The sequence below is a fragment of the Hermetia illucens genome, chromosome 2 (genome assembly GCF_905115235.1).
Source record: "Hermetia illucens chromosome 2, iHerIll2.2.curated.20191125, whole genome shotgun sequence".
Taxonomy (NCBI): Eukaryota; Metazoa; Arthropoda; class Insecta; order Diptera; family Stratiomyidae; genus Hermetia; species Hermetia illucens.
In genome coordinates, this window is record NC_051850.1 from 143,854,393 (window position 1) to 143,872,151 (window position 17,759).

Below are 17,759 nucleotides of genomic sequence, written 5' to 3' on the forward strand. Positions count from 1 at the left end.
AAGACTGCCATTTGCGGCAACATCCACCTAAACATAGACATCTTGTACTTCTGCTTGTACTTTTACACCGCCTCGCATATTGCTCTTTTATATTTAGCCTATCTTAATAGAATATAAATAAATTTTCAATGGCACTAATGCATGCGACAAGACGTAGATATGGTAGATTCCCCACTACTGTCTACGAGGATAATTATGGTTATACCATAAACTTTTATCAGCCAATGATAGATTACATAGATGCAAAGAGACGCGGCACTCGACCGAGCTACCCTCATTTGCCGTGGTCATACGAGCGAAGCTTGTCGAAATATCGGCCCAGTAATCCGGTGCGCTCCTACACGGACGAAGAAGTCACTAGACATTCGCGTACAGCATCCGCTCATGCTTATCAGGATTTAATAAATGCCCGTATTATAATCCGTTCACCGTTTAGTGTTGCAAAAAGTGCGGACGCAGCCCGTGTAACAAAGCACATCCGGCCCGATAGTGTGGTAGAACGAACGAAACGTCGACAAGTTGAACGCGAGGCAGAATTACGCGCCCAGGATAAACTCGACCAGCAATATATCGCCAGGATTATCGACAGAATGGGCGATCTTAAGGAAGTCCAAATCTCGGAAGATTTGAAGCGCGCGATTCGCGGTAAATCGGCCAGTGCTATATCAGCAGCACTTTTGGCCGATTCCGAGAAAAATATTAAATCGGCAAAACGCGAGGAAGAAGAAATCGTGGCACAAATGTTTTCCCGGTCAAGTCGGGCCGTGAGTGAGAATAGGATCATTCATTCCGCTCATCTGGAATTCATTGACGAACGTCTCATCGACAATTTGGATTTTAAGGTGTCATCATCCTTGTGCAATGTTAAGCGACAACTTACTAATCTTAACCAAAAGACTGTCGAAATGTATGCTGATTCCAGGTGTGTGGTCCATTTTTTTCGTTTTAATTTTTAAATCAAAGTTTATCGGGTAGCAATTCACTTTCCTGAATTTCCGATCAAAATTTATTCTCCAGCTCCTACTCGACCTTGTGGGAGTTTTAATGTGTCAACTAGTTCTTTGAATCATCCATGCTCATAAGCAATAAGTCAACCGGAAAGTGGAATACCAGATCCGAAATCCACTACTGCAGTTTACATCACTACGAACTACAATAAAACCCCTTGAGCCTTACATGAAGTTAGAATGAACTTTAAGCTATTTCCTCATTGTGATCATAGTAGACTTCATTAGCCAAATAGCATTCCAATGTTCCTGTCCATATCCAACATTCTCTGCTGAAATCCCCATGCAAAAATACTACCCTCAAGCACGGTACAAAATTATCGATCTGTGCGATCAATACATCTGGCGGCGCATTGATCGCTTCCAATCTATTTTAAGAAATTGCTTTCAAGATAATACCTCTTTTGCGTTAGCAATGTTGGATTACGCAAGTTTCAGCGATGTGGCACTAAAGTTATGTCATGGGAATACATCAAGTGCCTACGCTACAGCAGAGCTCCCGGTGCTTAAAAGTCCCAGAATGGTTGCATGATCATTTCCTATTTCACATTTTTGGTCTTCTCCTCTTCTCCTCACCCTCAATTATTTTCCGTGCGTATTTGCGATTTTTTTAACGCAGCAGAGAACTAATTGGACCGTTAGTTTCATATACAACAAATAATTAATTTCAAAAAGTAAATGCAAAATGACATGTGTTCATAATGTACGTATGATATTTTGGCACAACCTGCTAAACTCTCAGTACATTTAACTTCTAATTAATGTACATACAAATGATGGGTTTGTTAATTTTTTGGCTTGCTCCGATTTTTCGGGGGAAGGAACAGAAAAAAATGGAAATTCGCATTCGTCACCCTGCAACTATCTCAATGCCGAACAGGGAAACGAGATAATATACATTTTGTGTGTCTTTCAATAGAAGATTGATCTGAATTCTCTTGAATTCTTTCGATAGAATGCGTAATAGATAATAGAAAAAACAAATACAAATAAATTTAACTCAATGCTTTTGATGCATCAGTGCATAATTTCGAGGGTTTTAAATTTCAAGAGATATTTTTAGAAACTTTGTCCCATATATACCACGAAAAAAAAAATGTTTTAATCACCTCAGATCGTCGTTTAATTATTTTGGGCACTAGAAATTCGAAATAGTGATTAACGTGTAATTAGAGATAGATATGACAAATAGTGACCCACATAGCAAACCTTCGAATAATAAAAAATATTTCGAATATTATGGTAATTGAATTATTAAAATTTATACAACGTGATAATGATATGAAGTATTAAATGATACCCACATTGGGCGCCAATTTGAAAAAGAAATTTTGTCACGTTATTGCTTATGCTTCTGACATTAAACATTGAGTCCAGTAAGGATATTACTTAGCATATTCTGGAAAAACATTTATCTCAAAATTTCAAGGTAAATTAACAGTGCAAATCGGCATAAATAAAATTTGTGGGATAAGGTCACCCCACGTTGGGCGCTTTTTCTATAAAGCAAGTTATCTTTGATGCTGTATATTTTTCAAAAGAAGATCGCTTAGAAACTAGATTAGTTCATTCATTATATCCATGATTAGCTATTTATTCAAATTCGTATCCATCCAACTCATTGATCCTTCAATTATAGAAGGAAACAGATTCATGTTCTGGCGCTGAATTTTTAGTGATTTCAAACCAATAGAATCCAGCCTACATCACTTTTGTACTCGGGGATTTTTGGGTTTATATAACGATTAATCAGAATTTTTTGTCGGAAAAACTAGAATCAATTAATTAACCTTTGTCGTAACACAATAATTTGTTCGAATGGTTTAGACTTACATCGGAGTGCAGGCAAGGCCGGTTCACTTCAATGCATTGTTATTTGTCTCCTGCTCACCCTACGAATGGCGAAAAATATTTACATGTCCGCTTTTACTTATTATTTTTATTTTATTTTTTTACGGCTAATGATACACAAGTGTCAAATCCACAGGAGCAGGATAAATACAAGTTTGCAAATTACAGGGATAAAGTTGAAAACTTTTCTAATTTGTTATTGTTTTTTAAGAGCCAGTAGTTTACTCCCGCCCTAGTTCTGAAACTGTTTCGGATACAGTTTGTTTTTTTATTTAGTGATTAAATAGGGTCTTCCCTTCCTCCTATTAAAAACATTTTGAAAGCAATTTTTCATTTACTTCAAATTTTATCCATTTATTTTTCGAATATCTTACATTTCCCATTCACTTGCATGGGGATTGGTATCACCAGATAATAACGAATGTCACGAATGGTAGCTAAAGTGCCCGCTTCTCCAAAAAAAACGACTTTTGTAAATCTAATACGAGGATATTGCCCCTAAATGATCCCTCTGAAAAAGATGGGATAAGGAGTCAGGGCAGAAAAGAGGGGAGATGAAGCTGCATTTCATACACACTTATCGGCTTCCTAACATCTAACATCGAATTACGATCTTCGTAATAAAGGTTTCCAGATTCAATTTGCTTAAATTCCTTTTTTTAGTGAAGACATATGCTAGGGAACAATATTTCAGCTTACGCTCATAAAGTTATTCCCTCAACTCGCCTAACCTATCGGAAATCGAATTTTGACTTTCATAATGCACATCGTCTAATTACCTTGATCTAACGATCACGTCTGCAAGTTTGAAAATTTTAGAAACAATCTGTATGGAATTCCTTCAATAAGTACAGATCCTTGGTTTCTTTGGTCGATTACCATAAGCTTTTCCTTTTAGTGCTCGCTCGGATATCATCCCATTGCGCAGGGGTGTAGGCCTGCCTTAATAATGAACAGACATCTCAGTTTTGTGCCGAGGTCCATCAATGTGATATCCCTAAAAGCTGCCTGGCGTCCTGACCTACGCCATCGTTCCATCTCAGGCAAGGACTGCCTCGTCTTTGTTTTCTTCTTCTTCTTCTCTCATCCATACGGATTAAGTAACCCGTCCACCGTAACCTATTAAGCCGAATTTTATCCACAGCCTGGTGGTCATGATATCGCTCATAAATTTCGTCGTTACGTAGGCTACGGAATATATTATATATTAACTTCCAAAAACATGGATCTACTTGTCTGACACTTGTGTCAAAAGTTAACTTTCATAAGGAACGGATTAACTTTATACAGTTGCCTTCTTTATTGTTCCTGTAAACTTTTTTCAACTTCATTATGAAAAATACAGCATAAAATTTTCTGTAAGCAGCAATAATTTGCCTTTGGACCTCTTGTTCTTTATTGGTAAACAAAGGGTAGGGCTACTTCATAGGCGAATAGCTCCACTTTTTCGAAATTTTACTTGCCTATTGCAATATTTTGCCTAAAAGAAACAGCTTTTTGGGCTTGAGTTATGTATTTCGCTTTGGAATCATTGATGCTGAATCACACTTAACTCATTGCTGACTTATAGAATACTTCCTTCACACGATAATTCGATCGGGCAGGAACAGCTACGGCGTGAATAATACGAAATTCGCTAGTGGAGTACCACTGCAATCAACCGACGCCACATTCCCTATGTTTGAGCATCAAGCATCAAGTTAGAGAGGGTGTGGGCGAAACCATCTCTTGATTAAGTCCTAACTTCATTGGAAAGACTTGTATTTACATTTGGCTTTGTCTTTTATCCCTTGCAGCCTTTATTAACAAGCCAAGTTTTGATTCGATTTCTAGTTCGATCACTATTCTGTATAGCATTGCAATTAATGCCATCGCAAGTCTGGATAAAATCAGGGAACAACTGGTGCACGTCGATGTCATAACCAGTTTCGGTTCCACCTTGTTCACTGAGAATAGCTGGTTTGCTGTCAATCTTTCAGACCTGAAACCATCTCCCTCCATCGATAAAGCTTATAGGAACACAACAGTTAAATTGCTCAGAAATTTTAGCAACAACGATGGTCACCTTTTTTGTACAATGGGCAAGCCTGACAAGATGGAAGTGGAATCTTTTCACCTTCGAACCGTACAATTTTAGCTCCGGGCCCGAATTTTCTTTCTATATATTCACCAACCGCCAGGTATTCAGTAGTCCAAACTCTAGAAATTAGTTTGTGAATTCGACCGGTGATTGGTAAGGGTTCCTTAAATTCTAGGAGCTTTTAGTCTTGGTACGACTTAATTAAACATACATATTTTACAGAACGAGTATGTTGAAAGTTTAGTAATACATTTTAAAATAAACATAGAAAACCCCCCTTTACTGATATAAAGGAATAATTGGCTCAGTCGAATAATTTCACAACTTCTATAATTAGCTTAGTTTATTTGAAAAATTACATGTCAAACCTCTTTTTTCTTAACTTCAATTATTATCTTCCTTATCTGACGTTTCTCGTCACCTACTCTGTTCTTCACTCTTGTAGCGAGGTCTGAACTGAGTGGAGCGCCGGTGACGTCATCTGTCCACTGGTATTGGCGGCATTCGAAATTTATTTCGAATGTCGCCAATCCTGCCGCGCCACAAGCTTATATATGTTCCTAAATTTTATAGGGCCACCTCTATTTCACATAAAGTCGTTTGGATCATCCGGAATAACAAATTGTTCAGTATGTCAAGCCGAAGGGCTTAGCTTTTAAAAATATTGAACCTATCTCGCGGTAGTTCGCGTTACATCGTTGTCCTGGTCTCTTCAGAGATTCATTGCCACTTGTTTCCTCTGTCCCTTTCAACAAGTAATGGATAAGCTTTCTTTTTGTCATTAATTACCTCCTGGTCGATTTCATCAAATAATTCGATTTGTTTTCTCCGTTCCAAGAGTCCAAGAGAGGTTTCAGATGAGCACTGGACAACGTCCTTATTTTGTCGCCACATTTGGTCACAATTTCCTTCAGACCCAACACCCATGACGTAGCGTTTCAAAATGTACTTTTACAATTGGCATGGCATGTCCCTTTGGCCATTTCATCTTTTCTTCTCCACATTAATTTTAAGGCAGCATCTTCTTCTGGTGTAATTGTTTTTGGTTATCAAAGTTATTTAGTTTGAATAGGACCAAATAAGGAAGTGGTCTAAATTTTATTTTAAAATTTGTATTCTGGTTTCCCAGACACTTTGATGTATTCCAAGGAATTGAGATGTTAAATATATTGAGCCCTTTTAGAGAATTTGTGCTACCCTCGTAATAATGATGTCGCTCTATTATCCTTACTATGATTTATCCATAACATTATCTGGATTATTTACTTATGTCGAAACTATTCATTTCATTCTTTGTCGTCGAAAATTCTGCCACCTGGGATTGTTACTTTTTCTATGACCATTTCTCAATTTTATTTTCCAAGGCTTGTTCACCGCTCATTATTTCTAATTTTGCTGCCATCATTCTTGTTCCATTTCCAATATTATAGTCTCTCCAAGCACATCTTGTTGCACTTGTCCCTAATATCAAAATTTTCATTTATATAGTTGCTATTCATGAAAATCGTCACATAAGTAACCCTCGTCTGTACAAGGATTCTTTTAATAAAGTACTCAGATTGTAAGTGGCCCATTCGAAGAACCAACTCTTCTTGAAGCTTAGTATGCAACCGTACTTTCTCTTTTGAATGAGTTGTGGAAGACAGTAAAGTCCATGAGGATTTCAAGTCCCACAAGTGGGGTGTAATCTTCAAAAACAATCCGCTGGATTGCCATTATTTTCCGCTGACCAGTCCCACACATGAGCCCAACCGTATGTAATCCTCGAATCATAACAAGAGCAGCTGATTGCCTTTTTGGGAAACGCAACATCAGGCAGTTATCGACAATAAAGCCAATCACAATGGTCACGAGCACAATATCTAGGTGGATAATAGGAAGACTAGCCTAGCAGCCAATTGCACACTTGATTTACCTCCTAGCTAGAGCACTGACCTACAACTATCATAGTTTCCACCATAAATGTGGCCAATTTGCTCTTCACAGCGTCTTCATCATTATGTGAATAGCAATTCACATTTCAGCAAGATCTAAATTTGCAGGACTTCCCATTCTTTCATTTAGGACGATTTGATTTATATCCTTTAGGGTACCATAAAAATCATATTCCGTTCGTCCATTCTTAGTTTTTCTTGATATAAATAAACTGTTAGTACCCTGAAAGGGATGTCAATGTTTACTAGATCCTACATGTTCGTTAAGCCATGATGAATTGCGAAGTTGTGTTTTTCACAAAGTAGGCTGACGCGAATTCTTTGCTTCCTTGCAGCGCAATCCTCTTACCATTAAACATCGGTGTTAATTCCAATATTTAGAGTTAGATTGTCATACGATCCAATCGAGTATTCCAAAATTCGATACCGAAATCAAATGACCATTCCGAATTAATTATTGTCAATCACGAAAGCTGAGCTATTGTTCATCTTGGAAAATTGGTGGCTATTAACATTTCAGATCCGCTCACAATTGTTGTTCGACAAATGTGTCCACTGTGTTAAATATTTCAAAAAGGTAGACTACTCCTTGGCACTTGTATCCTTTAGATGTCAATATTAACAATATTACGTGTCTTATGACCAACAAATCTAGACTCATCCCAGGCTAGTCATTTGACCTCCAACCGCAACACATTTTCATTAAAAAAGGCGCCCAACATGGGGGCTCAGACGGCAATCCCGATTGAACTACGGTCCATTATACAAACAAACTCTCAGCTGCACTTAAATACACACAGAACTACACAGTCACGTACACAGAATTTCAGATTTGAGAATAAATATGTCCTTTTAGTCGACACTAATCCACCCATGTCCATTACGCTAGCTGTGCCCTATTATGTTTGCGCTCGCTACTTCGGTCATGAAAAATTAAGTAAGTAAAAGGAATTAAGGCCACAACATAAAGAAGATGACTTTCTTGATCCTCCCTACCTTCATTGACGACGTACGCATAGCCTTATCAAATGACCTTAACCCAAATACTTTTACGTTTCCCATATTAATAAATATTTTCATTATTTCAGCAAACAAACTGCTATTGAAATTGAACAACTCAATGCCCGTGTCGCCGAAGCTGAAACCCGGTTGAAGACCGAAGTAGCACGCATTAAGAAGAAGCTTCAAATTCAAATCACCGAATTGGAAATGTCCTTGGATGTTGCCAATAAGACCAACATTGATTTGCAAAAGGTCATCAAGAAGCAATCGCTGCAATTGACTGAACTTCAAGCTCACTACGATGATGTTCAACGCCAATTGCAACAAACTCTTGATCAATTGGGCGTCGCACAACGTCGTCTGCAAGCAATCACTGGTGAATTAGAAGAGGTCCGCCTCAACTACGACAATTGCCAACGTGCCAAGCGCGCTGTTGAATTGCAATACGAAGAAGCTACCACCCGTATCAGCGAATTGAGCGTCCTCAATGCCAATATTGCCGCTTCAAGGGCTAAGATCGAACAAGAATTGGCCATTGTTGCTGGCGACTATGAAGAAATTACCAAGGAGCTTCGTCTGAGCGATGAACGCTACCAGAAAGTTCAGGTATGAGCTGACACCTTTGAACCAAACAGCTTGTTTAGTCATGTCTTTAACTATTCATCTCACATTACAGGTAGAGCTCAAGAGCACCATCGAATGTCTTCATGAGGAACAAGAACGCATCATTAAGATTGAAACCATCAAGAAGTCCTTGGAGGTTGAAGTCAAGGTAAACAGTTTAGATATACCATACTATGTTACATTGGCTAATTTCATATTTTTTCTTCACTGCAACTATCCAAAAGAACTTGTCGATCCGTCTTGAAGAAGTTGAGGCCAATGCTGTTGCCGGAAGCAAACGTATCATCAGCAAATTGGAAGCACGCATTCGCGATTTGGAACTCGAACTCGAAGAAGAGAAGAGAAGGCACGCCGAAACCATTAAGATCTTGAGGAAGAAGGAACGCACAGTTAAGGAAGTCATGGTTCAATGTGAAGAAGATCAAAAGAACATCATCTTGCTCCAAGAATCATTGGACAAGGCCACCGCTAAGATTAACATGTTCAAACGTCAATTGACAGAACAGGTACGTAAAGGATTTACATTTAAGTCCTCTGCGGGTACGCCCACTCAATGGTCTACCCTATTTTTACTGATTCAAACCATCCACACTGATCATGATATCTTTTTTTTAATTTTCCAGGAGGGTATGTCTCAACAATCCGTTACCCGTGTCCGCCGCTTCCAACGTGAACTCGAAGCCGCCGAAGACCGCGCCGACGTTGCCGAAACAAACTTGAACTTGATCCGTGCCAAGCATCGTACATTCGTCACAACATCATCGGTCCCTGGCTCTCAAGTCTACCTTGTTCAAGAGAGCAGAACGATCACCGAATAAACACCCAATTACCAACCACAACAGTTTATTTATCTAAACTAAAAACAATCCAACATTATGATGATAAAACATCTATAAAACAAAAGAGCATATAACTTAAATTTTATTTACAGCAAAATTAAAAGATACAAAAAAGTCCAGCAACAAATTACTGATATTATTCCCTCAATACATCTTGAATAACTTTCCCTTGGTTTTCCATTCGTATAGTCGAAAAAAGATTCGTCACTATTCTAGGTACGCAATAGGCAAGTTGAGAGAAAATTTTTAAATCATTCTAAACCCCGGTAGAAAATGAATAATCCCGAAATAATCCACCAAACAGATTGAGAGGGAAGCTCAAAAAACCCAACCAGCTCCGCATTAGAATCACTGATTGTGAGAAAAAGAGAGAGAGAAAAAGTAAAAAATGACGAACAATTCTTTTAGGTTTTAAGGACATCGAAATGAAAAATTCAATTTTTCAAAAGAAACGCCATCGATCGGGATTATCCATCAATCATCTCTATATTTATTTTACTAATTATTATAAATGTAATTTATATAATTCTATATTAAAACAAAAATACATTAAAAACAAAAAAGCCAAAATCAACATCTTATATTAATAATATAATTCACTGCAGTGTGTCAATTATGCACCTCAGATAAACGAACCTAAGACAAATCGCTCAATGTGTTTTTCTTCCCCCACTCTCCACCTGAATGCTACACAGAAACCACTGCAAAAACTGCCAGCCACCCACACAATCGCATTGTTTTACAACCAAAGAGTCACCGTTCAGCACTGCCTTTACCAAGAGAGTTGTTGTCAAAGAAATTGTTTAGTGACTTTAATAAAATTTAAGGACCGCTCTTTGTGATCAGCGAAAGAACTCTGTTACGGTATAAATAAACGAGACCTTGTGTTACTTGAATTATTTTTATTATCGCTTCGATTATTATACTATTAATAAATACTTTCGTAAGATATCAGTACGCAATGAATTTATTTTTGAACATAAGGGCGACAAGTGGGATAACCAAGGTACCCAAAAACTCTCACGCAAACACCCATTATACGAACAAAAATATAAACCCTAGCTCGAGTTCAAGCCAAGAAACCATCCCATTAATATATTAATTTATGAGGCAAGCTGGTTACCATAAAACTCAACCAAGAACATTGTGCGTCAACCAAACCTGACGGTCTCTGGCAATGTTCTTCAGTTACCTATAGACTTCCATGGACCAAGCTTGCAATAGAATTGTCGTTCTTTCTCAATATGTGGACTATCAGCTGCCACTTCCGAGCTACTACTGTCTATGTCAGAGAATCCCGATGACTCGACGTAGACACCATTTCACTGAAGTTTGGAGTCTTCGATTTTATATAGCAGCACAGAGAAAAAATAAACGCAGAGCAGCCTCATGGACATAAGAGATGTCACCAACGTAAAGCTGGCAGACTCCATTTTGGACTTGGGACTCCTCCGAGAATTTACCTCGATACAGCAGGTGACATTTTGTGCCCATATATGAAGAGATTGCAGAGTCGGAGAAGGATACCTTCAACGAGGCAGTTGAACGGACCTTCGAAGCCTGTCCCAAGTATGATATGAAAATCGTACTTGGAGATTTGAACAGTCTAGTAGGGGCGGAGCCCGTATTCAAGCGATACGTCGGTTCTCATAGCTTTCATAGGGATATCACTGATAACGGACTGCCGAGTATTCAGTTAGCAGTATCACTCGAAATGGTTGTTGGAAGTACCTGGTTTGCGCGGAGAGCGGTCCAGAAACATACGTGGGCTTCTCCAGACGGGACCACTTTCAACCAAATTGATCACGTGTTGATTGAACGCTGCCACCTCTCAGCCTTGATGAATGTCAGAGCATATAGGGGGCCAATATACACTAGAACCACTATCTCGTTGGCATAGTGCTTCGAGCTCGAATTACAACACCACCTACAATCCCTTCTGACAATCAAGTGAGAGTGAATACTGTCATTCACAACACAGCCCTCCGTAACACCTATAAGGGGGAAATGGATTCCGCATCAACAAATGACGTTTGACGATGAATACCGAGTAATGTTGAATTTTCAAAGAACGCGGGCACGCGCAGAGACTTATCACGAGCTTAGTCGAGCGGAGAAGCGACCACACAGACGGAAAAAGGAAGCCTGGGAGAATCAACAAGTCTGTGAACTTGAAAAGTACAGGAAGCAACCGCACCAGGCGTGGAAGTTTTACCAACAAGTCAGCAGGATGAAGCCTTATACAACTCGATGCTCATCCTGCCGAGACAAAGAGGGAAATCTGATTTCCAACAGAATGGAAATATTGGAGCAATGGGTTGAGTATTTTGATGAATTGCTCAACAACCAAAATAACGGCGAGTTGGAGGTCCCACCAACTGAAGATGAGGGGCAAATGCTACCACGACCAAGCATAGAAGAAACAGTCCGAGCAATCCACCAGCTTAAAGACCAGAAGTCGCCAGGAGCCGATGGAATTACAGCCGAATTGGTTAAATATGGAGGCAACCAACTACACCAAATGGTTCACCAACTGATGCTCAAGGTGTAGGGCAATGAATCAATGCCTGTCCCATACATAAATCGGAAGATATCACAGAGTGCACCAATTATAGAGGTATCACGTTGCTGAGTACCATCTATAAGATATTCTCCTCTATTTTACTAGGCCAGGTAGGCCCATATGCCCAGAACATCATTGGCCCATACCAAACAGGCTTCACTCAAGGCAAATCTGCAACAGATCAGGTTTTCTCTCTGCGGCAAGCGATGGAAAAACTGTTGGAATATGGTCATCAGCGTACGACAGCATAGCCAGGGTAAAACTGTACACGGTCATGAGAGAATTCAGTATCCCAACGAAATTAATAAGACTGACTAGGCTGACCCTGACCAATGTGCGAGGCCAGATAAAAGCAGCAGGATCACTCTCAAGACCATTCAACATCAACAACGGTCTAAGACAAGGAGATGCCCTATTATGCGTCCTCTTTAACCTGGCCCTCGAGAAAATGGTTCGCAATGTAGATGTAAATGCGAGAGACACCATCCTCTTCAAGTCCACCCAACTACTGGCCTATACTGACGATAATAACATTATGGGAAGAACGACCCGAAATGTACCGTCTATCTTCATCCAGATCGAACAGGTGGCGCGAGATCTCGGGCTGCATATTAATGAAAGCAAGACGAAGTACATGATGGCAATGTCAGCGCCAAAACCAAAAGAACAAACAACATCGAATCGCACTGGTCAAACGAAAACAATAAAGATAGGAGACTACAACTTGAGACCGTTGAAAATTTCTCCTATCTATGATCGAAAATCACAACCGATAGCAGCTATGACGATGAAATCCGCGCACGGTTGTTGGCTGCCAACAAAGCCTATTTCAGCTTACAAAAACTGTTTCGCTCGAAACGTCTCACCATAGGGTCAAAGCTCTTACTGTACAACACTATAATCTTGCCAGTCCTTATGTATTCCTCGAAAACCTGGTTTCTTAGCAAAAAAAATTTCAAACTCTTGGCTGCGTTCTAGAAAAGAATCCCCCTACGTGAGGATGGATAATTCCGTGGCCTACATAACGACGAAATCTATGAGCAATACCACGGCCGTCTGGTGTGGATAAAATCCGGCTCAATAGGTTATGGTGGGCGGATCACTTAATCCGCATGGATGAGCATGATATTGTCCGGGAAGTCTATAAGGGCAATGTCTATGGTAGAAAAAAGAGACGAGGCAGACCCTGCCTGAGATGGAGCGATAGCGTAGGTCAGGACGCCAGACAGCTTTTAGCGATATCGAATTGATGGACCTCGGCGCAAAACCGGGATGTCTGGAGTTCCTTATTAAAGCAGGCCTAGACTGGATACCGGCTGTTGCGCCGTTGATGATGATGATGATGATGATGATAAAAACATACAAATGTAACTTATGGAATCATTATGCGATTCACAAAACAAGTCGGAATACCGGAAGCTATGCGCTTCAGGTAAAAGGTTTTATGTTCATCTTATGTGAACAAGTCTCTATGTACGTTTTTCTATTCGTACATAGCTGAGAATGCAAAATGCAAATTAAAGACATAAATATTGTGCGGAAAATTGATCCAACACATATTTACGCATTTCCAATTTACTTTGTGTACGAAAGCATACATACGTGTTCAATAACGTAACGTCGTGTACGTTATTGAACACTACCCGCAAATTTCATACACACACATGCCTCTCTCCAGTAATTAACATTGATATTCAAATAACTAAAAGCAACTAAAAAAGAAAAACGAAAGTGTCTCCGTCGTTCATATAAGTTCACTTTATAGATATGATGATGACGTCATGCACGTCCTAGAACGCAATAAATTTACGTGAAATGGAATATTTTGACTTGCAGTAACTTTGTTAATAATAGTTAGATTGCGTTCAAACTTCCCAGAGTTATGTCCTATATAATCGCTTATGCTGGCACCAAATTGTTATCTCAATACAATTACGCGGTATTTATACCGATTAAATTATTTGAAATAATTAAAACTTGTTTTTCCTATTCGTTAGTGTTAATTTATTGGTCTTGCAAATACGGATATTTCCACTTGTTCCCTTCATTAGTGCTAACAACAACACTAACGAATAGGGGAAAAAAACAGTTTTAATTATTTCAAACCAATTTTTTTATTTCTAGGACAAACTTAAAGGGGGTAATATACTATTATTAATTATTATTTGTGGAGACATCAGAACGGGATGTATTTTGAGGCCTAGGTTTTGTAGGGCGATTTCTTAAGGGGGTCATCCCGTGTGTCGGGTTGGAGAAATCGATTTTTTTTTTTGCATGAATTGTATCTATATATAGTGGAGAATATGTGGGCAAAGGGATTTTCCGATATTCCGAGTCCTTCAGAAATTACAGGGTTAAACAGGTATGGAGTTTGCAGCCGCGGCCAGAGTACTCGATGAGAAAGAGCATCGGATCTTTTTTACCTGTTAGTTGTTTACCTGAGCCTTATAAATTCGCACACAAGTATAAATATAAAAAGGTGGAAAACCAATCAATTGTCTAAACTTATTTGCTGTTTGCAATAAAAAGGATAATCCAGTCTAGAGTGAGTACTGAAAGGCGTTCAAGTTATGCTCAGTTATATTTTGTTGTAAGTATTGTGCTGTTTGTGCGTTCAGTGATTTTTTTAAATGGATCGCACGAAGGGAGATCGCTTTTACGTTCAACGTCATGCTCGCACTAAAAAACGAGTATTTCATGGGAATCGATACTTATCAGAGAAGAAAAAGGACTTCGCATCAACATCAGCAAAGAAAGTTTTAGCAAGCATGAACCTGGATGTTCCAATTGCGACAAGTTTTGTATATTTTATATTGGATTTTGGTGGAGTTTTCTCCGGTATTTCTGCAAATTTCTGCAAATAATAAAATATACGTGGTAGTAAAAAAGGAATGAGTAGGACATGTCGAGAAAAGAATGGGAACGCGGCTTAGAAATGCAAAGTAGAATCACAAAGGCATTGGTGGAAAAGGGGCTGGAAAACTTACTGATAAATTTATTAACGACCTCACTACATTTTTTGGGCTAGCTATTCGTCGACACGAAAATTCGTTAGAAGGAATGAAGCAAGAAATTTGGGCAACTTTCTTCCATAAATGTTCTACAGACGAAAATCCTCAGCATCAAAATTGTCCAGCAGGCGAGAAAGTTGGTGCAAATGGCGCAAAGCTAAAGGAGATAGTTTCCGCCACAAGAAGGCACCTTTGACTGAAGAAGTTCAAACAGTCATCAAACCAATCTATGAAGATTTGTCACGAGATGATTTCTTGAACAGAAGTTTAGGAGCAGAGACCCAGAATAACAATGAGTTGTTAAATGCATTGATCTAGACTTTTGCTCCTAAACACCTTCATTCAGGGGCCAAGGTCGTAGAAATAGCCACTTTTCTGGCTGTAATTATTTTCAATGAAGGATTCAATGGCATTCTCAAAATCCTAGTGACAATGGGATGTCAAGTTGGTCACATATGTCAGGTTTATGCCGACCGCCGTAATGAAGCGCAAATTCGGCGGTCCGAACGACGATCGACAGACCTCGCTAAAAGAGCCAGAATTGAAACCAGAGAGCAACAATCGGCCTTACAAGACTTTTTTGAAGAAACGGAGGATGCTGTCTATGGAACAGGTATAGCAGATTAATGCTGAGTTAAAATTTCACTGTTGATAATCACATTTAAATTTTCAAATGCGTTTTTCTCGAAACTGCATCTTGAAAATCGGCTGCCACCGTAGCTCAAAATCTATCCAACCAAATTCTTTGAAATTTTCGCGACTTCTTTAATACATATTTGTACGGTCCGCAAACTAGGATAATTGCAATCGGACGGGTAGTTTTTTTTTATTCATAAAAAAAGCCGTAAAAAACATCAAAATCCAAAAAATTAAGTTTAAAAGCCCACCAAAAATTTACCTTTTAATATTTTCTAATTATCCTAGTTTGCGGACCGTAGAATATTGTCCACATTAAAATTCCGTTTAGTTTTTTTTCCTCAGATAAACACAGCGCCCTCCAGGGTGGTAGCAGAAAAACACCTTTTTTTGGAGATGGGTGCATAAATTAACACCTATTCCAAAAATTAGCTACGAAATCAAGCTGAAAAATTTATCACATATACTAGAGATATCAATGAACATATGGTGAAAAAATCACGTTTCTATCTTTATCCAATCCTTCAAAATAATTTTTCAAAAAAAGGCAAAAAAAACGGCCTTCACACGGGATGACCCCCTTAAGATTTTTCGGTTGGGTAGGTTCTGAGAACGTGACCTGTTTCACTTTTTGAGGTACACATTTTGAGCCTTCATTCCCCTATATTTCACCTAATGTCTGAAATCAGTTTCGAAAAGTACTAATCGAGCCCTTTGATCTGATATCCCACATGACCATATTCTGTGAAAAAAGTGTGCACCCTCTTTTCGGATATATGGGACACCCTCCTTCAAACTCAACACAAAATGGTGCCACTCGCTGCATGCACAGGGACACATCGACTACATATTCTAACCAAATTTCGGTACAATCGGTCTATCAGTTTCGGAGTAAATGGGGTGTGACAGACAGACATTTAATGGATTTTAATAAGGCTATTTTTTTTTAAAATAAACAGATTTTCCCTTCAATTTTCATATATGATACTGTTTATTTGCTTTTTTTCCAATTGAAGTCGTTTTGGACTCGCGGTACCAACGACGTAGTTAAAAATATCGACACCAGTTAAAGGTTAATACAGAAAAAAAAACACTTTTGATGACAGTTCAATGCAAGATTTCTGCCGCCCGGTCAGCAAGATAGTTTTCCCACTTCCATCAATTAGATATGCGTTGCCGGTCAATTGAAACACAATTAATCTTATGACAGGCTAATAACGAGATGTTATAAGCCACAGAAAGTACAAACCATTAACCATTGTCATTACAGTCCTCAGGTTCGTGTTCCTCCTTCATCGGTCCATGCAAATTTCTAAAAAATATAGTAATATACTATTCTTAACTTAATTTTTTTAATTGTAGCCTAGACATAGTATTGCAGCAGCTTTTTTTTCGGTTTGATGGCTTCTAAAAATGGGTTCGTGGGAGAAATGATCACTTTCCAGCCCCCCACTCCCCCCTTTTGCAACAAATATCAAAATTGAAGCCGGGTTTAGAAGGTACTAATCAAGACTGTTCATTTGATACTCCTCACTACTGACTATATTCGGTGAAAAAATTTTGGGTGCCGCTTTTTGCATGTATGAGGGCCCTCTCAAAATTAACAAAGAGCAATATCACTCACAACATGGATGGTGGTTCACAGTTCCCTCCAAACCACCAAATTTCATATCTATAGTGTAACATTTTCTGAAAAAAGTGCGTATCACAGAGGAACAGATAGACAATAAACCGATTTTAATAAGGTTTTGTTTTACACAAAACCCTAAAAAAAGTTAACGAAGAATTAGTATGTCAAAACATCCGGCGTTAAAACGTGCAGCATAGAAACTTGCGGCATCGAAACGTACGGCTTCCAAATTTCTGCGTCGAAACGAGCGCCATATAAACGTCTATGTCGAAACGACATGGACCCGTTTTGCAAATGCTTTGGGCAGTTAATAGTTAACGTTTCCATGCAATTATTGACAACCATGCAAGTATCGTGCACGTCAGCCATCGCCTCACACAAGAACAACATGGCTTTGTGAAACATCAGTCTACTGCCTCTAACTTTCTCGACTTTACCAACTTCATTGTTATATGTCTTAATTCCCGGCAGGATATACACCTCATTTACGCCGTCCGTTATTCAAAACAAACCCCTCTCCAAACTCTCTCTGATCAATTTAAAGCTTAAATACCATCTCATCAAAAACCATTGTTTCAAACG

The 17,759-nt window shown here is 38.9% G+C and overlaps 1 protein-coding gene across 2 annotated transcripts in view; it reads left to right on the forward strand.

The window, feature by feature from the left end:
- Nucleotides 1-10,233, forward strand: part of LOC119647571 (paramyosin, long form) — a 36,192-nt gene extending 25,959 nt beyond the window's left edge. Inside the window, exons 1-5 of one of the 2 annotated variants that reach the window (XM_038048571.1) lie at nt 114-922; nt 7,961-8,480; nt 8,551-8,646; nt 8,723-9,004; nt 9,122-10,233. In XM_038048571.1, the coding sequence (XP_037904499.1) occupies nt 129-922; nt 7,961-8,480; nt 8,551-8,646; nt 8,723-9,004; nt 9,122-9,316 (1,887 nt within the window). In that variant the 5' untranslated portion in view covers nt 114-128 and the 3' untranslated portion in view covers nt 9,317-10,233. Of the gene's footprint in view, nt 1-113; nt 923-7,960; nt 8,481-8,550; nt 8,647-8,722; nt 9,005-9,121 lie in introns of those variants that run through there. The other variant, XM_038048570.1, reaches the window with a different exon arrangement.
- Nucleotides 10,234-17,759: the final 7,526 nt, after the last annotated feature.